This window comes from Sinocyclocheilus rhinocerous, unplaced genomic scaffold, assembly GCF_001515625.1.
Source record: "Sinocyclocheilus rhinocerous isolate Xijiao unplaced genomic scaffold, SAMN03320098_v1.1 scaffold241, whole genome shotgun sequence".
Classification (NCBI taxonomy): Eukaryota; Metazoa; Chordata; class Actinopteri; order Cypriniformes; family Cyprinidae; genus Sinocyclocheilus; species Sinocyclocheilus rhinocerous.
Window position 1 is genome coordinate 242585 of NW_015659312.1, and position 23309 is coordinate 265893.

The 23309-nt window shown below is 37.3% G+C and overlaps 3 protein-coding genes across 9 annotated transcripts in view; all 3 read right to left on the reverse strand.

Moving 5' to 3' along the window:
* Nucleotides 1–809: 809 nt before the first annotated feature.
* LOC107723495 (valine--tRNA ligase-like) lies at nucleotides 810–16051 on the reverse strand. 3 transcript variants are annotated; one of them, XM_016532147.1, is made up of 32 exons: nucleotides 15974–16051; nucleotides 14941–15285; nucleotides 14575–14712; nucleotides 13605–13812; nucleotides 13286–13401; nucleotides 13097–13172; nucleotides 12904–13004; nucleotides 12198–12325; nucleotides 11823–11987; nucleotides 11621–11702; nucleotides 11343–11462; nucleotides 10338–10446; nucleotides 10167–10255; nucleotides 9963–10053; nucleotides 9734–9858; nucleotides 9503–9606; nucleotides 7881–8039; nucleotides 7706–7796; nucleotides 7523–7628; nucleotides 7331–7401; nucleotides 6540–6665; nucleotides 5043–5147; nucleotides 4870–4938; nucleotides 4691–4769; nucleotides 4331–4458; nucleotides 4051–4206; nucleotides 3701–3919; nucleotides 2962–3073; nucleotides 1836–2014; nucleotides 1359–1508; nucleotides 1184–1248; nucleotides 810–904 (listed from the first exon to the last, which is right to left on the reverse strand). In XM_016532147.1, the coding sequence occupies exons 2-32, from the start codon at nucleotides 15283–15285 to the stop codon at nucleotides 895–897; spliced, it is 3822 nt and encodes a 1273-aa protein (XP_016387633.1). In that variant the 5' UTR covers nucleotides 15974–16051; the 3' UTR covers nucleotides 810–894. The 3 variants fall into 3 exon arrangements, with proteins under 3 accessions (XP_016387633.1, XP_016387631.1, XP_016387632.1); XM_016532145.1 differs by having other exon boundaries at nucleotides 14575–14718; XM_016532146.1 differs by lacking the exon at nucleotides 810–904 and having other exon boundaries at nucleotides 1012–1248; nucleotides 14575–14718.
* On the reverse strand, nucleotides 10957–21469 carry LOC107723496 (uncharacterized). Of its 4 annotated transcripts, none has more exons than XM_016532151.1 (4): nucleotides 20971–21469; nucleotides 18931–19480; nucleotides 16907–18562; nucleotides 10957–10967 (listed from the first exon to the last, which is right to left on the reverse strand). In XM_016532151.1, the coding sequence occupies exons 1-3, from the start codon at nucleotides 21265–21267 to the stop codon at nucleotides 17826–17828; spliced, it is 1584 nt and encodes a 527-aa protein (XP_016387637.1). In that variant the 5' UTR covers nucleotides 21268–21469; the 3' UTR covers nucleotides 10957–10967; nucleotides 16907–17825. The 4 variants fall into 4 exon arrangements, with proteins under 4 accessions (XP_016387637.1, XP_016387636.1, XP_016387634.1 ...); XM_016532150.1 differs by having other exon boundaries at nucleotides 16907–18373; nucleotides 18736–19480; XM_016532148.1 differs by having other exon boundaries at nucleotides 16907–18719; nucleotides 19082–19483.
* A 320-nt stretch (nucleotides 21470–21789) lies between these two features.
* LOC107723407 (INO80 complex subunit E-like) overlaps nucleotides 21790–23309 on the reverse strand; it is a 5753-nt gene continuing 4233 nt past the window's right edge. For both annotated transcript variants that reach the window (XM_016531997.1, XM_016531996.1), the window contains one exon: nucleotides 21790–21862. The gene's annotated coding sequence lies outside the window, so the exon portion shown is untranslated. The remainder of the gene's footprint in view (nucleotides 21863–23309) is intronic.

Below are 23309 nucleotides of genomic sequence, written 5' to 3' on the forward strand. Positions count from 1 at the left end.
CATTTTTCTTTCTATCCTGACAAGTGCTCCAGTCCCTGCTGCAGAGAAACTCCCCATTACAGGATATTACCACCTACATGCTTTACTGTAGGAATGCTGTTATTTGGATGATGAGCTGTATTGGATTTCCGCCAGACATATCGTTTGGTGTTGAGGCCAAATAACTCAATTTTACTCTCGTCTGCCTCACAATCTTCAAGGTGCGTTTTGGCAAAGTTCAGTCGTGACTGTATGTGGCCTTTCTTGAGGAGTGGCTTTTTTCTTGCAACTCTCCCATACAAGCCACATTTGTGGAGAATTTGTGATATTGTTGTCACATGCACATAATGACCACTCTTTGTCATAAATTCCTGCAACTGCTTCAGAGTTGCTGTAGGCCTCTTGGTAGCCTCTCTGACCAGTTTCCTCCTGACTCTTTCATCTAGCGACGTCCTGAACCAGGGAGGGTCTGTGTTGTACCAAATACCTTCCACTTCTTAATAACAGATTCACTGCTTCTAAGAATTGATAAAGCCTATGAACATTTTTTTGTATCCATCTCCTGACTTGTGCCTGTCCACAACTCCATCCCGGAGATCTTTTGATGGGTGCCCGTAGTTGATTGTTTGCTTCAGTTGCACTACCAAGGACTGAAATGCTCCAGGAAAGCTCTTTTCATGCTGAGCTAATCAAAATGACCACAGCTGATCACAGTTGAAAGTCAAATGGCTTTGTGTGCCATTGAGAAGGTGATTAGCTACACCTGATTGAGTTTACAAGTCATTTTTAGGAGGGGTGATCCTTTTTCCAACTCAGTGATTCTGATTTTTAATCATGTTGGTGTTATATCTTTCACTTGGATGATAAGTTGCACTGGGTAAATAGAGCTGGATAAAACAAAAACTGTGTCCGTCTTCATTTCAGGCTGCAAAGCAACAAAATGTGATTATTTTAAAGGGGTGTGATTCATTTCTATACCCACTGTATAAACATTTGTATTTATATATAGTGAGTTATAAAGCTTAGTGACTTTATAATACAATTAAACAAAAGACAAAATTCATAATTTTCCATCTAAGGCTGATGTTTATTAAAGCTTCCCCACATTATTGTTCAGTAGGCAGGACTAACATACATTAGACAGAGAGAACAAAAAAATCTGAATGGAAAAATTCATAAATGACCAAAAAAAACGAGTTGTTACATCATCTTTCTGAAGTTCTCGGTGGCTTCCTTCACTTTCTGCAGTTCTGTTTCATTCTGCCTCAGCTGGAAAGAAAATAAAATTGTTGCACTTTTCTTCCAAGACAAGCAACTGCAGAAAACTGTAATTTAAGACCATTTTCTCAGACAAATTGCTTCCCCTCCATCCTACTCGCCTTCTCAGCATCTGCCTCCTGCACTTTAACAGGAACTTTCTCCTTGTAGTCGTTCTTGGCCATCTTTTCCTTCATCTTTTCCATCTGTTTCTCCAGCTCCCCTTTCTTTGCTGTCAGTTTAGTGACTTCCTTTTCCAAATCAATCAAACCCTGATTTGCAGAAAAGGATTTAGAAACCAGCATGTTTACAGACACAGAAAGCTCATTACACTCATTAAAATGTGATGCTGTAGGAGGGGGAAATGAATTCTTGACACAAAGCCAAACCAGATGATTGGGTGCTGAGAATGTGTTGATGTTATTTTTAGAGAATCATATTTAAATTCACTTTATCTCCCCATTTCCGGTTGATTAAATGAATGAATGTATTTGGCAGCTGTGGTGGGGATTATAACAACCAGAATAAATCTCCTTCAGGTGTATTAGTGCAAGTGAAGATGCTTTCGTCATGAAACAACATTCTCGAAGACTGTTTACCTTTAGCATGAGATGAACAGTGCATTTATCTGAGGCGATGGCCACCGCACAGCCTTGTGGGATAGTGCTGTCACCCCCTACCACTGGGTAAATAGCCTGAGAGTAAGACAGTGTCTGGATCTGAAGACTGTATGTCTGGACCAGAGCAGCAGTATCAGAGTCTATGCACTGTAGATAACCTGATACAGAGAGATAAAACAACAGTGAGTTACACACGTGTCTGCTAATAAAAATATAATACACAAAGACTGTGAGGTTCTCATATGTTAATACCATATAAGGTCAGTAGGTTGTGTGTAAACCTCAGCATGTGTGCGTGTTGTGTGGGTAATATTGAAATTAGGGATGCACCAACTTTTGCCTCTTGTTATTCTGTAATTAAACTCATGAACTGCAACACATTTATGCAACATTAAACTAAAATACATTTTAATATTATACATAATATACATTTAATTTTATATATTTTATGATTACTATGATCATTGTTTTTTTTGTTTTTTTTTTGAGCAAAAAAAATTTATTCAGCAAGTATGCATTAATTTGATCAAAAGTGACAGCAAATACTGTCACTTTTTAAAAAACAGCAAAATCTTTTTCAAATAAATGCTGTTATTTAAACTTTCAATTCATCAAAGAATCCTACAAAAATGTTTTCAACAAAAAGATATTAAGCAGGACAACTGCATAAGAATAAATTATATTTTAAAATACATTAAAATAGAAAACTTTTTTTTTTCAATTGGAATAATATTTCATAATATTTTAGCTTTATTTAAAAAAAAAAATCCTACTGACGCCAAACTTTTGAACAGTAGTGTACGTGGCCAATATTAAAATACTACACTATTTCTTCTTAACTAAAAAAATAATAAAAATCTATTTTAAACAATCCAATATTGACTAATAAAAAAAACAACTGAATATCAGATAACAAATAACAAATATTGCACTAATTTTTATGACCATCCAGCACTGCATTTGAATCAGTCACATCAGACCGATTCCCACTCTGTTTGAAATGGTCCATATAAGTACAAATATTGACCTAGGCCTTGAATCAGTGCATCCCTGCTGAATCTAGTCAGTTGGAGATGAGTGTGCAGTGTACTGTGTGATGTCTCACAGTCAGCGCGGGTCTTGGTCAGGTTGTAATCGGCCCGGAGTGATCGGATGGTTTTGACCACAGACATGACAAACTCCATCTGACGGTCGACGTCCTCGCTGTGCCAACAGAACTACAAACAAACGAAACACACCATTTACACCAAGAAACCACCACAGAATGCATTTCGTTCAGACAGCTTCCTCTCTCTGCTCTATATTTCATTTAAACTTTCAAAGTGTAAAAAAAGTTTCAAAGTGTATTTTTATTCCAGTCACCTTCACATTCCACTACATTCCCCTCAATGAATGATGAAAAATGATCCAGGATAAAACTCTCAAAAGAACTCATTATAGTGGGACATCAAAGACTATATTGTGATTAATAAACTGTTTTTTTGTGTGTTTTTTTTCATTTTGGCTGGATCTACAATTCATATCAATTTTGCCCCCCCCAGACAATTCTTGTTATTGGATTCAGGTCTTCATCAGCAAGTAGAGCACTTGGGAAGATCTGACAGCCTTGCATACGCACACAGTATGTGTGGGCGACATCATGAACGCATAACTATCATGACTTTTTACTAACTGAATACTCAAATCCACCAGAAATTTCATTGGCTGAGGTAAATCACAAGGATTTCCTGCCAACAGCATGATGTGACCACCTGTGACATTCTTTATCAGAATAGAATCACATTTTTACCAGCCTAGATACTAGAAAACACTGCCATTACCTTTGATCTCTGAGCACTGCTCACCTCTGATGTTTCTGGATAAGGTGTGACACAGATGCTGGGAGGGCTGTCCTGAGCATGTCTTCTTGGCAACCGCTGGAAGAGCTCCTCAGTAACAAAAGGCATGAGGGGAGACAAGAGGCGGAGTCCCACCTCCAAACAGGTGTAGAGAGTCTGTCTGCAGATGTCCGCCTGCTTTTGTCCCTCTGAGTCTGTCCTGCTCAACACCGGCTTCACACTCTCCTACATCAGCAGAAAAAAAAAAACTCAAAAAAAACTCGTACTCCCCCAAAAATGATTACAAATAAATGTGTACAAAAAAGAAAAAAATTAAATATACAAATGAAGAGGCCAAAAGCAGATGTATTCATTACCAGATAGACATCGCAGAGCTCGTACAGCCAGAAATTGTAGATGGCAGTGGTGATTGTCGAAAAATCGTAGGCCTGAAATCCGCTATCACACAGGGCTACTGCTGCGCTCAGACGGGACAGAATCCAGCGATCAGACACACTTTCACTGCCACACAGCTGAGAGACACAGAATCATATACACACAATACACCACAGAGTAGAAGTTAGCAAGTACTGAACATAACATGTCCTGACACATCCTCCGTCTATCTTTCACTTCCTCCTGTCCCATCTCTCTTACCTGAGCTTTCACCCAGGGCACAAACCCCTCTCCCAGAGTCCTCATGGCGAACTTCACTGCATTCCACAGCTTGTTACAGAAATGCCTGTATCCCAGAATCCTGTTCACATCCAGATTAATGTCTCGGCCTGGGAGAAATAAACAAAAAGCACAAAATAATACTTTATGTAACCATGTACCTTATTATATCTTGAACTAATCTTAAAGGAGCTTCAATGCTGTATTTGTAAAGTACACTAATAAATTCATAATATTTGTACTATTTGTGTACTACAATAATACTGTGTAAACTACTATTGTGTACTAGTGTAACGGACAGGTCAATGTAGCTATGCTTTTGATAATTTTTTTATTTTTTACCTTGACTGGTGTAAGCGCACAGAGCAAATCTGAGCGCATCAGTCCCGCATTCTGGAATTCCACTGGGATAGTCGGATTTCTACAGAGCGAACACAAACAGAATGTCATAGAGAAGCATAGCAGCAGATAAAGGTACAGTAACAAAAGATTTCAAGGAATCTCAAGAAACCGGGTTATACCTGTCCCTGTTTGGCCTTCTCAATCTCCAGAGGGTCTAGATTGCTGTCCATTAGCAGAGCATAAAGACCCTACACATACACACACACACACACAAATCTCAAATTCATTTTGTGCAATGACACCTTATGTAGCCAATGTTGTGTTGATGGAAGAGCTGTTGTTGTTTAGTTACCTCCAGTGAAATGCCAGTGATGACGTCCAGAGGGTCGATGACGTTACCTAGAGACTTGCTCATTTTCCTTCCATGGGCATCCCGTACCACTGCATGCAGGTACACCTGAACAGACACATCAGATTTACTCACTAAGTTACGAAACACAAGTTAGTCTAGCTTTGATTGCAGTGAGACAGCTTGATACATCTGAGAACAAGTTCAGCAGTCTGTTAGACACTACTTTTAAACTCTGTAGCTCTACGAGCTCCAAAAATAAAATATATAATATAGAAAAAATACACAAACACAGGGTATATGCAGGATTTTTAAGCTCAAATGTAAGACTTTAAGACCTTTTTAAAGACCTGCACAAATAAAATTAATACCATATGTGCGGGGTAGGGCAATGTCTATGGTAACATATTAAACATTAAAAATGACTGTAAAAAGCATGATTTACAGTTCAGATACAGGTTTTCACAAAAACAAAATGTTTTATAAAATGATTAACTTCACATTTCAGCCTTTAAACCATTTTTAAGAAAATGGACGAGTCAAAAGTATCAATTATTATATTAATTTAAACAACTATTATCAATTATTATATTAATTAAATAAATATATTTTACTTATATTTTGTCTTAATTGTTTAGATTTTTATAATGCATTATCTTATTGTCGATCCACCAGTTCACATTTACAACTCTGCATGTTTGCAGCGTAAAAACGGGTTGATTTTCACATTGGTCTGAACTAAAACAGCAGACTGGCTTATTGAAAATGCAAATTCTTTTTCTGTCAGCAGATGGCGCTTACGGAACGGCAGAAATATAGCAGTTTTCCCATTAACTGCAGTACACAAAGCAGCAGAACAACATAAATTACACAAGCCAACTCGATAAACAATGACACGCGATAGAAGATTTGTGTGTTTATGCTTAAATATACTAATAAAACTAAACACACATCGCTAGACAGGTAGTGAACATCTTGTTAACATTTATAATTAATTTTCGGCTGAAATGTTGTAAGGACCTGTCAATGTGTTTAAAGAGAATACAAAATAATATCAAAAAGAAATGCCTGCCTGTTGTTGATTAAATCCAGCGGTGACATTCTACCATGTTGTCCATTGACGTTGTACGTACATAGTCTTGTCGCCAGAGTTATCACTGTCCCAATGTGCAGTGAGCCAGGGTAATTACCAGTGACCGGATTCGTGTACACGATATACTGATTCACAAGCTCAGGAGCTAGGGAGCTGATTGAGACACACCCTTTGAAGCGTGCAGCGCTCATATTATTCAATGTAATCATAACCTTTTGAAGTTTAATCATCACATTAAGCCATATTGCAATTCTTGTCTTTCCGTCCCCAAATTTAAGATCTCTTGAAATAATAATTAAGACTTTCTTGTACCATTTAAAACTTTTTATTACCTTAAATTTGATACAACTAAATATAAGACTGCTTAAGGACCCACAGAAACCCTGCACACACATCAACACACCCACCTCTTTGAAAGGTAGACTTCCAGTGAGTTTGAGGCTCATCATGACCATACGAGCCACCCAGAAGAACAGAATATCATGGCCCGTCTCTAACACTGTGCCTGGGTAGAAGACTCTCAGATCCTCTGACTAACACACAGAAATTGCAAAATTACACAATCAGTGCAGGTATAATATAATGCTTATGTAATCAAAATCTATCATCAGAAATATATATATTCACAATGCAGTGCAGTGGTTGCATAAAAAGGAGAAAATCAATAAATAAAAATATATTTTAAAAATATATCATATATCATATTTTGAAATTGTAAAATTAAATCAAACTAAATTAAATGTAACATAAAAAAACAATAAAATCAATTACATATTATTTTATTAAATAAAAATAGGGCTGTCGTTTGAGCACGTTAATTTAATTAATTAGTTACAGAAAAATAATGCGAATAAAATATTTTAACACAATTAACACACCCGCCCCACCCCAGACCTGCATGTCATTTTACATTTCATACAGTTGACTGTTGACAAACATGATGCAGGGCAACAACTCACTGCGTGATGTAGCCTATAATGCAGTTATATGCCCCTAAAATTTAAGATATTGGGGCAAAAAAATGCCCCTGTATAAGTTTTTGTCTCATATTTATATCATATGATAAGGGATATCACACGACCTAGGCCAATACATTTAGACTGAGTTTAGACTAAATACTGCCACTACAGTCTTACATTCTGCCCGCAACATGTGTGTGTGTGTGTGTGTGTGTGTGTGTGCTGTATTAATATCTGACCTCATTGGGCCAGCCAAAGATGGAGAAGGGGAAGATCCCTGAGGAGAACCAAGTGTCCAACACATCCTCATCTGAAACACAAACAGACAGAAAGATGCTTTATTGACGCCAGAGGGTAAATACTGACATAAGCAAAACAGGAGGATAAAATGACTCGGTTGTAATGAGAGCATATGTATGTAAGACTTGTACCCTGGCGCAGAGAAATTTTGTCTGCGGTGACATTGAAGCGTTTGGCAGCTTTTTCTCTGGCTTCCTCCTGTGATCTGCCGCTGACCCAATAATGTCCGTCCATATCCTAAACACAGACAACAACATCTTAATTCCCACCATCTGTGTGTATCCAGCGCACATACTGCATTTGGCTCTGCTCACCTCGCCTGGTTTGACTGACGGATCATTCAGAGTCACAAAGTACGCTGGTATCCTGTGACCCCACCACAACTGCCGTGAGATGCACCAGTCCCTGAAACCCAAAAAGCATTACCACAGGCAGAAAAAAACCCAGTAACTCCAGCAGAGAACAGCTGAGCTGAGATAGACGGGTCACCTGATGTTGTCCATCCAGTTGAACCAGGTTTTGAGGTGGTGGTCAGGGATGATCTTGAGCTCTCCATTTCTGACGACATCTGCGGCCTGCTTTCCCATCTCTCTGCAGTCCACGTACCACTGAGGCTTCAGCAGAGGCTCCACTATGTCCTTAGAACGGCTGAGAAACACACATACAAACTGCTGAAATGAAAATAATTGTCTATTCCAAGATTAGATGGCATTTCTACATAAATTATGAATAAGCTGCAATACATTATTCATAAATTATAACTTATGAATTTGTAATAATTATAGAATGGGTTGAATTTTTATGTAGTTTTGTTTATGGTCTACAGATGAAAGATGTTGGGCAACCCGTTCATGTTGGCATCTGCATGATTTCGCTAGCTTCTATCAGGTGACAAAACTTGTCTGCACATCCAATCAAAATATGGTATTTTGGTGCTAATTCATCCATTTATTTCACTAAACTAAACAATTACACACAATTGTTCAAAAGTTTGGGGTCAATAAGATTGTTTGAAAAATATTTATGACAATAAAGACATTCATAAGGTTACAAAACAATTTTATTTTAAATAATGTTGATCTTTTGAACTTTCCACAAAAATATTAAGCAGCACAACTGTTTCTAAAATTGATAATAATATTTTTTGAGCACTAAATCAGCATATTAGAATGATTTCTGAAGGATCATGTGACAATGAAAACTAGAGTAATGACTGCTGAAAATTAGCTGTCATCACAGGAATAAATTACATTTTACAATATATTAAAATATAAAGCAATTATTTTAAATTGTAATATTTCACTATATTGCTGTTTTTAATCTTACTGACCCCAAACTTTTGAACAGTAGCATGTTTTGCTTTTAAAAAATAATAATAAAAAAAATCCTGTGTATAAAATTTTGGTTAGAGAACAATTTTAATTAAACGGCATATTTAAAGTTTACACTAGAAAATTTCACAAGGATTACTGTTCTCTGGTGAGGTGTAATTTGTTGCTGAATGACAGCCTTAACAATGCACTTTTTAAAAGTTTTTAAAAATGTATTATTTCTTCCTCTTAAAAAAATTATTAAATAATAATATTTTAAATGTTTTTTTCATTGTTCATCTCTTTGTTATTCCACCAGCAGGCACTTGCATATAATGTTTTATTATAAATAATTGCAAATAAAGATTTGCAAGCTATATGACAATTCATGTGAACATTTTCATTTATGTTTCCATTGGCTGTACTGTATCCTACACACCTGTCCATGACCATCTAGGTGCATGTGGGGAGTTTAGTAAATCATTTTTGCTTTCAGCATTGATTTTTTTTACTTCTGTCCACAATCTTATCAGACCAGATGATCCACTAGTTCAGGGGTTCTCAAACCTCTCCATGAAGTACCCCCAGCACTGCACGTTTTGTATGTCTCCCTATATCTGACACACCCACTTCAGGTCTTGCAGTCTCCACTAATGAGCTGATGAGTTGAATCAGGTGTGATAGATGAGGGAGACATACAAAATGTGCAGGGCTGGGGGTACTCCAGGACAGGTTTGAGAACCACTGCACTAGTTGAAAGCTGCTGAATATTAAGGAGTTGAGTGTGAGTTAGTGTCTAACCTGCAGACGGGCACCACCATAGGATTGTCTTTGACCTCCTTAAACTGACCTAAGTCTTTCAGAGCCTGGAGCACAGCTTTCCTTGCCTCAAAGCGCTTCATTCCCTAAAACATCAGAGAAAAGCAGATTATTCAAAGAACAATCAATCAGTTTACCATCATGTCTGAGGCAAGATTCAAATACCTGGTTTAAATATCGTAAAATATAGTATCACAGTATGTGTGTGCCTACCAGGAATGGAGGAGGAACATTGATGAGGAGGCCATTTTCATCTAGGATGTTGATGAAGGGCAGTTTGTGTCTCTCTCCCACCTCATAATCATTATGATCATGAGCAGGAGTGATCTTCACAGCACCTGTACAACGACACGGCACTGTAAACTGGACACGGACCCAGAAGACACCAGGTTGAAGGACAATCTCAGAGAAAATACGTTTCTGTCCTTGAAACATGTATTACCTGTTCCAAAGCTCATATCAACGAAGTCATCAAACACGATGGGCATCTTTCTGTCACAGAATGGGTGGACGACCATCTTTCCGTTAAGATGCTGGACAGAAAAGAGGTTTTCAGTGAATTTAACTTGAACATTTAACTCAGAAAAACACAGAGTTTTGAGAAGGAACTCTTCTCAAAGGAAAAGGAAAAGGAAAATTGTGTCACCTGATATCTGGAGTCATTAGGGTGGACGGCAACAGCTGTGTCTCCGAGCATGGTCTCAATACGTGTGGTGGCCACTACCACCTCCTCATCTGCAGGACAACATTTCATTTAAAAAATGTCCGTATATCTCGTCAGCGCATCTAACCTCATTTCTCCAGACTCCACTCTCACCTGATCCTTCGACCTTGTAAGAGAAGGACACCAGCACTCCAAACTCAACCTTTTCATTATAACCCGGCACAGGAAGAAGAGATCGCCCTGTCAGCTCCTTTTTATCAACCTGGAACACAAAACTCATCACGTGACCTCAGTACAAAGAGTCTTGGTGACTGTTAATGAAGATGTCACTTCAGTCATCAGCCACTTTCCCACATAAACTTAAACTGTTGTAAAAACTGATGCATACCATTTTCAACTTACAGCTACAACATCTAAGATTTTTCAAACGAGCTTTTACTTGTGTGTTGGGGTAGTTTTAAAACTCAATTTTATGAAAGTTGTCCAAAATAAAACATTGTTGCTGTGTCACTTACACTGCCGTTCAATAGTCTGTTGTCTGAAAGAAATTATTATTTTTATTCAGCAAGCATGCTTTTAAATGGATCAAAAGTGACAGTATATTCCTGAAAATTCAGCTTTGCCATCGCAGGAATACATTACATTTTAAAATACATTAAAATAGAATACTTCACAATACTGTTTTTAAACAGAAAGACTGTTTTTACTGTATTTGTGTGAGCATAATAGTTTAAAACTCAATTTTATGAAAGTTGTCCAAAATAAAACATTGTTGCTGTGTCACTTACACTGCCGGTCAATAGTCTGTTGTCTGAAAGAAATTATTATTTTTATTCAGCAAGCATGCTTTTAAATGGATCAAAAGTGACAGTATATTCCTGAAAATTCAGCTTTGCCATCGCAGGAATACATTACATTTTAAAATACATTAAAATAGAATACTTCACAATACTGTTTTTAAACAGAAAGACTGTTTTTACTGTATTTGTGTGAGCATAAGAGACTGCTTTCAAAAACATGAAAAAAAAAAAAAAACTTTCAGACCGCAAACTTCTGAATGTTAGTGGCAGTGGAATAGCTTTCCCATTCATTTATCATAGACAGGAGTGAGTGACATTGAGACATCAGAGATATGAACATGAGCAGATATGAACGTACTTCTATGTCAGAGATGGCAGAGTTGAGGGTGCAGGACCAGTTGACGAGTCTCTTGCTCCTGTAGATCACACCCTCCTCATGCATACGTATAAACGCCTCCTGGACCGCAAACGACAGTTTCTGCAAGCAGAGGGTATTACACATGATTACAGACTAGCCATCATTAAATAGTTACACTTTAATGCTTAGTAATGCGAAGCTTGTTAACAAAAACCAGAATGGGGTTGTTTTATGAAATCTTTACTAAGGCATGTTTGGGTTTTGTGCATTGTACTCACATCATCCATGGTAAAACAAGCTCTGTCCCAGTCCAGAGAAGAGCCCAGCTTCTTCAGCTGGTGATAGATGCGATCTCCCTTTCTGTTCGACACCGAAAGGAAGAGAAATTTGTTCATATAATTGGAGCCAAATTAATTATTTAATGATCTAATGGAATGATCCATCTCCGTTCCAGAATTCTCCTCAGCCTCTCACACTCACTCGTTCTTCCACTTCCAGACCTCCTGGATGAAGTTCTCTCTTCCGAGATCATGTCTGCTCATCTTTCGCTCTTTCATCAGTTTCTTCTCCACCACAACCTGTGTGGCGATACCAGCGTGATCACAGCCGGGATTCCACAGTGTGGTCTCTCCTCTCATCCTGTGCCTGCATCATCACACCAAAGCAAACCCATTTCACACATCATTACTTTAGACGCATGATGTCATAGCTCACTCCTCAACTGTAATTTATCATATTTGGCTTATCTGACGTGAATTTACTTTGTTATGCTTTATTAGTAATAATATGCCTGTCTATTTCATAATTACTGTATAAAGTTAACATTATGGCTTATAACTAATATTTACAAGTTACCATCTTGTCAGGCAATCCTGAATAGCATTGGTCAAGGCGTGACCAAGGTGGAGGGATCCGGTTACATTAGGTGGAGGAATACACATCATGAACACTCCACATGGGTTTGGCTCACTTACATTCTTCCTCTGGAAGCAGAAATATCATTTAAAAAAATTGACACTATCATTCAAAAGTTTGGCGTCGGTAAGATTTTTTAAAATGTTTTTCAAATAAGTCTCTTACGCTCACCAAGGCTGTGTTTATTTGCTCAAAAAGTACAGTAATATTATGAAATATTATTGCTATTTAAAAGAACAGTTTTCTATTTGAATATATTTTAAATTTATTCCTGTGATTGCAAAGCTGAATTTTCAGCATCATTACACCAGTCTTCAGTGTCACATGATCCTCCAGAAATCATTCTAATGTGCTGATTCCTTCTTATTATTATTAATGATGAAAAAGGTAATTATTTTTTTGTGGAAACCATGATACATTTTTCCAGTATTCCTTGATGAACAGAAACAGATTTTAAACAGAAATCTTTTGCTTTTATAAACAGTATAATGTCTTTACTGTCACTTTTGATCCATTTTAATCTTTCCTTGCTGAATAAAAATACTATTTTTTTAATCACTCTAACTGACCCCAAACTTTTGAATGATAAGTGTACCTACAGTGTATCAGGATGAACCAAATACTTTTGATTATTTTTATGTCATACCCCATATTCAGGCTTGAAGAAGCCCTGTTTCTCCCACCAGGAGTACCAGGCTGCTTCCACAAACTGAGGACTGTAAGAATCAGGCAGAGGACTCAGGACATCTGAAACACATGAAGGGAGACACATAAATGACTAGACGGGTGCATTACAAATCTGAAAAATACAATTACTGCTAATGGAAGCAAAAGCACACCTTTTTTCTCTCCAGGTGGCGTGGGGATGTTGTAGGTGACCACACCCAGTTCCTTCTTCTCAGGTCTGGCCTTTTTCTGTTGGAGGAGACAGAAGTTGCAACAATACATTATGGCAAGTTCAGCTGTCTGTCTCTCTCTCTTTGTGTCAGTGTTAATAAGATAATAAGATGCTGGGATCATCACTCGACCTCAGTCTGAGGCTGCATCTTCTTCTTCTCTTCCATCTCTTTCTTCTGCTGAAACTTTTCCATCTTTTCTCGCTTCTTGGCCTCTTTCTTCAGCTGAGCCTCCGTTTTAGGAGGACCTGAGAATAATAAATCAAACAAAATCATTCAGCGGTAACATAGACAACTCCTAAAAGTCATACAGACTGTGATAAGAATAAAATCACTCTGAAGTTACAAGAAAATATGAGCTGATGTTTCAATCTGCTAGTTTATAATGGTCGTAAAATACACACAAAACACTATTCCTGAATACCATTCTTCGAAACACACACATTCTTACCGTTAGCAGGTGCGCCGACTGGTGTAGCCGCTTCAGAAGCAGCAGTTGCTGTGGCACTGACAGCAGGGCTAGGTTTGGGTGTCACAGGCACCATTTTCTCACACAGTGAGATTTTACCCAACACCTTCAGGAACTGTGGCTGGTTCACACAGGTATTAAACCATCTGGTCACATTCACCAATGACTTCCTGTCCACAGGCTCCAATGCCTTCAAATGAAACAAACATACTAATAATGAGGAATCAATCAATCAATCATTCTTTGACACCAATTACAACAAATTAAATATCATTTTAAAACCTGTATAATTGTAGAACTAAAACTACTAAATTTATACTATTTTCTATTTATACTATTTTTGATTAATCGAAATAAAGCTAAAATAAACAACATGTAAATATTACACGAAAAACCTACATCTAAAACCTTTAGAAATGTTGGCCGTGGCAACTAACTGAAATAAATAATTTTAAACTTGAGTACTAAAATTGCAAAAACCTAAATAAAAACAAATTAAAGCCATAAAGAAACATATATAAACAAATAAAGAAATATACATACAAATCCACATAACCAATTAACTAAAACAGACATTTTAACAACCTTATTCAAAATATTTATAAATAATATGTAGGTATTATAAAAGGTAAAATAATACTAAAATAACATTAATCAGTATGATTTTCTTCTATTAAGATGAAAAACGTCTAGGTGTGTTTTGCCCATACAGTGGAAGTCAATGGCATGCAACATTGCTTCTGGACTCCACAGACTTTCATTGCACAACCAAAACAGTTCAAACATTTTTCAAAATGTCTTCTTTGTTTCACAGAAGAAAGAAATACATACAGGTAGGTTTGGAATGATGACAGAATCTAAATGGGAATCTTTTGGGTGAACTAAACTTTTAAAAATACAATCTGTTAATATAAAAGAGTTAAAGTGGTCAGGCGTACAGATGTGTACTCACATATTTGAATGGCAGGAGTGCTGCCACAGCAACAGCCATATCCGCCAAAGTCACAGCCTCTCCTACGAGGAACGTCCGCGGTGCTAGAGTCTCATCTAGAGCTTTGAGAACACGCAGCAGCTCTGCTCTGGAACTCTGCTGAAGCTAAAATTAAAGATCAATTGATATTACATCAAATGTAAAAATAAAAAATAGTGCATCATCTCTTTTTATTTAATAAAATAAAAAGGTCTAAGAACGAGGTGTTGTGTACTCGCAATGTGCCTTTTGTTGGCTATCAATCAACACATGACGCACACTGACAATCAGAGCATCAGGTGATAATGCATTTTGATCATATATGGGCCCTTACAGACAAATATATACCTTCTTATCAACCCCCATGATCCCCAGCAGAGGGAATGTCACGGCACAGGCCACCGGCGTCAGCTCGTTCTCAGCAAAGCTCAGCCATTGCCAAACCTGACTTTCCCGTTTCTTCTCGCTGCCTGTCCGGTTGCCCGCTGCTGCCAGGTACCAGCTCACAGCATTAGCACCGGTGAGCACGGTGCCCCCCGCGCCAGCTAAGACCAGCGCAGGGCGAGATCTGGCCACCTCAGCCGGAGGGTCCTCATGAACAATTCGTGGAGGAGATCGACAGAATTCAGCAGCAATCAAGGGCAACAAACTCCTGAAGTCATCAGGGTGGGAAGAGATGTATAGAGTGTCCATCTGACAGAGAGATATGAGAGCCATGTCAATTAATAATTCTTTTTTTTTTTTTTTTCAGAAAATATTTTGTAAAACTCTCTTAAAATGAATTATAAATTGTATTTCATTTCTACAGTTTTGTGCACGTGACTGTTATATTAATGACTGTTCGACCACAGAGCTTTAACTCGGAAATGAAAGCAAAAGTATCAGATTAATGTCAATATTCTTTGTCAATTAACAAAACCTTTAAGATATTAATATTTACAACTATTTTATATCACACTTTTCTGCTTTCCTTATACATTTAATTCTGTGATCTGAGAGCCTCGTCATACTGCAAATGACAAATAAACTGTAACGTTACTTGACTATATACCATTGTCAGATCATATGTAGAACATGATCTCACTAAATTAAGATTCCTTAAGTAATTGTATTCATTTTAAAATCGTAATAAACTCTTTTACTAAGTAACCTTTATATGTTTTTATTATAATGTAATGTTTCAATAATAGCTTTAGTATTTTGACGTAAAAATAGACCGGCTAATCGGCTAAACGCATGATCTGTTCATTGCAGCAGAGCTATCACTGCAAAAGTCAAGAAATTACATTTAAGACATACACAGATTGTATTGTGTTGATCAGCATAAATACAGCAGTATCTGTATTTATTTAAGTCTTATTGACTATCATTAGTAGCTCACCTATAGGCAGCAGTGGGGAAACGTCAGCCTAAATCCAGCATGCAGAGAATCCAATGCTTCATCAGCGCTGCCGTAAAGTGATGTAACCGGTCGCAAAGCGCATCCGTCTGACGCAATAAATGTATAACAGCCTAAAGTCTCCGATAGAGGCGCTATTAGCTACAATTACTGTACACTCAACGTTATGATGTAAGCCGCTGGAAATGAGAACCGATAGGCAGCGTACAAATGAAATAATGGAAAGATTGCTTATCTTTTTTTTAATGTTGCCAGTTAAGAACATTCTTTTTTTTTAATATAGAGACAAAAGTATTGACAACAATTGAAATTTTATTATTTTGACGAGCAAATGTAATATCCACAAATTTCATTTCATAAGCCTTCTAGGGTCCAGGGATAATAATGTATAATAATACAAATAAAAATTATAATGTAACTTAATGGAAACAAAATATTACATTTTTCCCAAGTAATATTTTAGATATTTATAATAATATACATTTCGCAGCATTGGGGTCTTGCAAGAATTTAGGTACCTTTTAAATTTTAGGATGGGAGTCTCTCACACAAGTATCATATTTGGAGATCTGTGAAAACTCCTCACAAGAATGGGAAAAATTGGCTATAGTTAAATATTAAGAACCTGTATGGTGCAATATATTTGTATGCTCTACATACATTTTTATTTTAAACCACTTAATAAAGGATTCACTTTATAATCCTATTTTATTCACATAAATGACTCGTCATATTAAAAGATTACAGCCAGGTGCTGTTCTAATAATAAGTGATGGTATCATGGTACATTAAAAATGTTTTCCTCAACTTTGCACCTTTCTGCGCAGTTTATATCGTTATTCAGTAGACTTACGTTGATTACCTTGAAGAAGGTCTTGTGCTATAGATTAGACTATAAATGACAGGGAGCATGACTCACAGAGAAGAGGTTTTATTGCAGCATATAAACCATGACACAGCAAGGTCTTTGTATGTCAGATGAAACGACCAACATTTCACAACAATTACATAATCTTTCTGACACTTAAAACATAAACATTTCTCAGCACCTTGAAAGAGTTGCAAATCACCCTGCACCTTCCTTTTTTAAAAACATTAGGAGGTTTATGTAGGTATTTTAAGGCAGAAAGTAAAACAGAGGTCTCATGATTCATACCACATGCCATATGGTTAATATTCAGTGCGCAGTCTGACTCTACAGAGTGCATAGGTCAGGTTCCGGAAGTAAAAATCCCATTCAGTATGTCCATAGGGAAATTGATTTTTAACAATAACTTGTACATTTTTTAAAGACAGACCTACTGTGAGCTACAAGATTTTGTTAATCAATATCATATATGCCTTTGCTGAAGCCATTAGTCCGCATTGTTTCTACTTAATTTTTAAAGGATCAATTCCAACAGTGGAATTCATGGTGAAAAACTGCATTATGATTCTGCAGAGATATCTCCACCATTCAGATAATTGAACCAAGCAAATTGCACCAACTGGCTGCCCACCTCCATGAAACACTGCGAATGACATAATTTGCACATATATGCATATATCGCAATAAACGTAAAATATATGTTAAGTACACAGTCTTGTACCTTTTAGTCAGATTTTCAAATGCTTTTTCTTTAAATCAAAGTTTGTAATGTTATGATTCACCTCATAGTTGGTTTGGTTTTATGACTTATAACTCTTTAACAAAGACTTCTCCATGGGAAAATATAGGAAAAATACTTCCGGAACCAAGGTCGCTGAAAAAAGAGTGGGCGGGGACTTATGCACTCTATTTGGGGTGTAACATGCAAATAAGGTATCTAACACAAGCATATACACACATTTAAGTCTATTCACCGACCACTTCAGATTTCAGCAATTCAGGTGTTTGCAATTCAGATGATTCCCCTGAGCTCCCTCCAAAAGCTTCCTGGACATTGGATATTGTATTATCCACTACTCCACCGATGATGGATGCCACAATTTTGAGCAGCTGGCCCACCCCCCTTCCACTCCTCCAGGTAAGTTTGCCAACCCCACTTCCCACTGTTGACACCTGGTGGCCCATTTCCGAGGATACGGCACATAGGTAATCTACCGTCTGATCCCAGACTGACCCGAGAGTCATCCTGATGATCCTAAAACCATTCCCCACCGTTCCTGTCATGATCCCCAAGGAATCCAATGCCAGAGTGCCCATCCCTATAAATCCCTCCTGGAACGCCATGAACAGGCTGCCGGCTAACGGACTGAGGCAGGAGTAAGCCGTGCACACACTTGTTTCTCCTGTCTGGTACAAGGTGTTCAACACACATGAAATGCCAGAAGACACTCCTGAGCCCAAGTTGTTGACCAAAGTGTAGCTGTCACCAGGCACCGAGGCCAGAACAGCCAGATCTTCCTGAAGAATGTAGGTTAGCTGGAAGGGAAGGTTAATGGCTCTGTTTACGATCGGGGAGAAAGGGGCGTAAAGGAGAGAGACGGTGGAAGACAAAACATAGAGGAGGACAGACTCTGATCTCTCCGTCTCATTGGTGTTCTCCTGAATGTCCATGTCTGAGCTCAAAGAAGATATGTAGCTTGGAGCTTCACCATTAACATGCTCCGAAGTCACTATCTCTATTCCTGATTCTGATGTCTCTGTTTCCTGCGAGTTGTGTTCGCCAATGTGTTCTTCACTTTGCACATCAGAGTGGGGTGTTTTGATGCCATTCAGTTGCTTTTTCAAGAGCGATGCAAGTTCCTCTGAACAGCCAGATCTTCCTGAAGAATGTAGGTTAGCTGGAAGGGAAGGTTAATGGCTCTGTTTACGATCGGGGAGAAAGGGGCGTAAAGGAGAGAGACGGTGGAAGACAAAACATAGAGGAGGACAGACTCTGATCTCTCCGTCTCATTGGTGTTCTCCTGAATGTCCATGTCTGAGCTCAAAGAAGATATGTAGCTTGGAGCTTCACCATTAACATGCTCAGAAGTCACTATCTCTATTCCTGATTCTGATGTCTCTGTTTCCTGCGAGTTGTGTTCGCCAATGTGTTCTTCACTTTGCACATCAGAGTGGGGTGTTTTGATGCCATTCAGTTGCTTTTTCAAGAGCGATGCAAGTTCCTCTTCGCTCTGATGTCCTACTTCACCACAACCTCCTGAAAACAGGCCTGTAACTCCTATTAGCTCCTCCAAAGCCTTAATGCTGAGCACCTTCACATCCCCATCCTTCACTAGCCCAACACTGAAACTACCATCTCCATCTGATGCAGCACAGCACACTGCTGACCACAACAGTTTCCCCCTGCACTCATTAAACCCACCCACACCAATCTGCACATACATTTCTCCGCTTGTCTTTGAACACATTGGTATGACGGAGCTCCGTATAAACTCTGCTGTCAGGGCATCCCATTTCAGAAGAGGGTAGTTGTTATGGGGTGATGGGGTCTCATCTGTGGTTCCTCTGTAAAGAGCTGGGATGGCCACAGGGGAGTCGTCATTGAGCTCTTCTTTGGCATCCTGCTGATAAGGTAAAAAAGACAGGTATGATTAATTATTTGTTTAATTGCAAAAGTATACACTAAAATGCATTTCTCCACAATACAAATGGACAAAAATGCACAATATTTGACATTGTTCAAGGATTGTTCACCCAAAAATGAAAATTCTAACTTCATTTACAGTGCTCACCTTCATGGCATTCCAAACCTATATGATTTTCTTCTGCAGAATGTAAAATAATATATTTTAAAGAATGTTGGGGTCCAAACAACAATGGACCCCACTGATCCTTCACTATATGGACCAAAAAATTTTTTTTTTTAAATATCTTATTTTTTGTTCCCCAGATAAAAAGATGTAGTTTTGGAATGACATGAGGGTGAGTAAATAATGACATAATGTTCTCTTAACACAAACAATTTGAAATTGGGAGGTTTTTTTTTTTGATAGAGACAAATTAGATTTTGAGGTGTGACTGAATGAAACAACCTCATGAGTTTCATGAATAGCCTTGTTAAAAAAAGAGGCAGTCAGATTGTCTTAATGGGTTTGTTAGCATTCTGTATAACATCAATCTGTAAGAGTGGCCATAGTAAAGAAAATAAAAATCTTAAGAAAAAGTTTGAAATGTAATCTATATATTGATGCTAGATGCTGGGGAGCTGCACCATATGGCATTTTACTACCAGAATTAACCTTGTCTTGTCATAAAAAGGTCCAATTATGTGGTATTTTAGGAGACTTATTGGCCTTGACACACAGGGTCTCCAGGGATGCTCTCTATGATGTAATTTCCCGTTTGTTTTCTGCATGTTGGTTGCACAACAACTGATTTTGCAGACATGTTTTCCAAATTGTAGTAAGAAATGAAGCAATTTTGTAAAAATATTTTTTAAAAATGCAATTTTATTAGACATTTATTCTATATAAATATGTATATATTTAGATATAAACATTTTTTTTTAAATGCAGTTCATTCAAGCAGTGGAATACAACACTTCTATGATGAGCGTGTTTTTAATCTGTATATTAAAAAGGAAACCAAACAAATTGATAATAATAATAAATAATGTTCTTAAAAACTTTTAAAGTACAAATTAAAAACATGTTTATCACATGTGTATTTGAGTCGGTGTCAGTGTATGAATTGCATTTTTAATGTTTTTGAATAAATTAATAGAAAAGACAAAAATAAGAACCATGATATTGATCCTACTAAAAATGATCCATGAAATGGTAAGATGTTTCTCTTCTACTTGACTTGACAGCCATGTACACTTGCATATCAGCAGAACATTTTATGAATGTTATTTAGCAAGACTCTGCGGTCAAAAATTCAGACATCTATAACCTGTACTTACACTCATTCAGTACAATAGCTCGGCCCATAAGATAACAACCAACACTTCATCACAACAATGCATTTTTAGCATATATGCTCAAATCTTCCTCTGAAATCTATACAAGCTCCAAGACAGTGACTAAGGGAGAGAAAAACACTGTCTCACCGTGCTCTGCTCTTCTCTGCCCCATCCATTATTCAAGCTGAAGTGAAGGGCTGTATAGACGGTGGTTTGGCAGTTGGTGTTATAGAGCGATGCAAAAGGCCGTCCGGTCAGATGTCTGTGACACCTCTGCTCCAAACCCAGCTCAGACAATAAGTGTGGAGGTGTGCCTCTGAAAAAACATTCTCGACACTGGAAGAAACCTGGATCAAGATCCGTGAGTGTACTTGCCTGGACCACAACTCCATTAAACAGCACTGCAGAAATGAACACAGCAAGTCTGGGCAGAGCAAACAGCATGGCTGAAACCCTCAGTACAACAAAGCAGAGACTGCAGCTAACAGTGCTGAACTAGCAGCTCTCTCTCCCCCTCTCTCTTCGGCTATGCAGAATGAGTCTGAGCACAATCTCACCTTCTTCATCCCTCCCCCTTTTACTCTCTCACTCTCTGTCATCCATCCCTCCCTTTCCAAATCACACTTTCTGACTACACCTCATTTTAGTATTGCTATAATGCACACAAACCAGTGCACACACCTCTCACACGCCTTAAAGACTACCTGCGTGTCAGCATTCCCCCACATCAACACTACAGCATGCCATTTTTGCAGCTAAAGTCATTTTTACGGCCAAAAGAACATTCTGACACTGTCTACATGCCAAACAGAAGAAAAATGTTCAGTCATAAATATTAAATGTCACAAATCAGAGGTGGTGTATGAAAACAGGTGCTAGTGTATTGACTCAAAAACTACTCAACAAAGAAAGTACAGACAGAAACACAGGGGAACATTTTAAATATTTAATAAAAATTTAAAAAAATCAGAGGACATTAAAAATACATTAAACAAAAATGATTTTGAAAAAATATTTTGCTTGCAGTTTCATTTAGCACCTGTGTGAAGAAAGAAAGAGATTTTAATTGCATTAATTTAATATCTTTTATTAGAGGCATAAATAATCCTGGTAATAAACTGTTAGAGGTACTGTCATGTCTAGTTTTTGTTCAGATGGTGTGTGTGCCTGCTTAATAATCCCACAGAAACTTGCCTGGGCTAGTGTTGATGTGCTCCTGGGTAAAATGGGTGTGGCTCTCTCAATCTCAGTGTGTTTTTCTCTCTTTGTCCAGCTCACTCACTCCCCCCCTTATTGTCTAAATGTTGTCGTGCAACTATACATTTAAGGCACACTTAAAGGTAATACACTGCAGCTCAGCAGTCTTTAAAAAAAATAAGCCTATCCAGTATCCACGATGAGTCAGGAGTTTTTTTTGTAACTCAGTCTGTTATACAACGAAACGCCAATTTAACACAGATCCAATTTTCTTAATGACGAATCACAAAATCCTTTTTACTTGGTCAATCTCCAATTTCCCACACAGGATAAATGGAGTACCTGCCTATCTGGAAGGATCTGAATGATCTAATAATGGGTTTATGCAAGGTGTGCAAAACAGGTTCACAAAACAGGGCCTCAACAATAACAAACATTTCTGGTTGTCCTGCCAACACTTTCACCAGCCTCACCACAAATAAAATGATCAATTATTATTATTAATTATTATTATATTTGCTAGAAAAAAATATTTTCATATAAAAATATATATTTTTTTATATTTTCACTAAATGTTAAGCATTCTTTTACATTTTTCCCCACTATGTTTTCTCTATCATTTAACTCAATAAATCCATAAACACTCTTTTCCTAGACAGCAATGAAGCAAAACATCTGTAGTTTTCAACACATTCATACCAAAACAAAAGTCATTTTTGCCACATATACACTACTGTTCAAAAGTTTAGGGTAAGCTTGTTTTACTTAAAAGAAATTAATACTTTGACTGACCAAGGATGTATTCATTTGATTAAAAATGACAGTAAAGACTTTTACATTGTTACAAAAGATTTCTATTTCAAATAAATAATTTATTTTGAACTTTCTATTCATCAAAGAATCCTGAATAAAAAATGAATATCATGGTTTCCACAAAAACTGACAAAAAAACACTGGCAATTTAAAAAAAAAAAAAAAAAAATTCTTGAGCAGCAAATCAAGTATATTAGAATGATTTCTGAAGGATCATGTGACACTGAAGACAGTAATGATGCTGAAAATTCAGCTTTGGCATCACAAAAATAAGATAAAAATAGAAGACAGTTATATTAATATTTTCATAATATTTCTGTTTTTCTGTTATTTTGATAAAATAAATGCAGGACTGGTGACCGCAAGAGACTTTTTTCAAAAACAATCTTTTTTGCAAAAAAATCGTATTGACTTCAAACTTTTTAATAATAGTGTATGTTATCCAGCTAGATAACATTATCTTGCCATACTTATTG